At 61.5% G+C, this 390-nt stretch overlaps 1 protein-coding gene across 1 annotated transcript in view; it reads right to left on the minus strand.

The window, feature by feature from the left end:
- Window positions 1-223: 223 nt before the first annotated feature.
- The window catches only part of PHOX2B (paired-like homeobox 2b), a 3,910-nt gene continuing 3,743 nt past the window's right edge, over window positions 224-390 (minus strand). Inside the window, exon 4 of the mRNA XM_008590812.1 lies at window positions 224-384. Coding sequence (XP_008589034.1) covers window positions 224-384 — 161 coding nt within the window. The remainder of the gene's footprint in view (window positions 385-390) is intronic.

The raw sequence follows: 390 nt of genomic DNA on the forward strand, positions 1-390 counted from the left end.
TTGTTTTGTTTTGTTTTGTTTGGGGGTTGAGGAAGGGGGTAGGAGTGGGGTTGCAATGAGGGCGACCCCGTGTTCTCTTTATTCTTATCACGATAACTTTAGGCCCTCGATGAAAAAGCCACGGCAGCAACGACGACAATAGCCTTGGGCCTACCCACTCGCCCACTCGCCCGCCCGGGCCCTGGCTCGCCCGCTGTCGCCGTCGCCGTCGCCAGATCCCAGATCAGAACATACTGCTCTTCACTAAGGCGGCTTTGGCACCGTTGGGTCTTTGGAGAGAAGATAGGACGCTGGCAAAGGGGCCCCCGAGCGAATCCGGGATGGAGGTGATGGGGCCGGGGCCGGGAGCCCAGCCTTGTCCAGGGCCCCCGGCCGCAGCCAGGCCTCCAG

Source organism: Galeopterus variegatus, unplaced genomic scaffold, assembly GCF_000696425.1.
Source record: "Galeopterus variegatus unplaced genomic scaffold, G_variegatus-3.0.2 Scaffold6381, whole genome shotgun sequence".
NCBI lineage: Eukaryota > Metazoa > Chordata > Mammalia > Dermoptera > Cynocephalidae > Galeopterus > Galeopterus variegatus.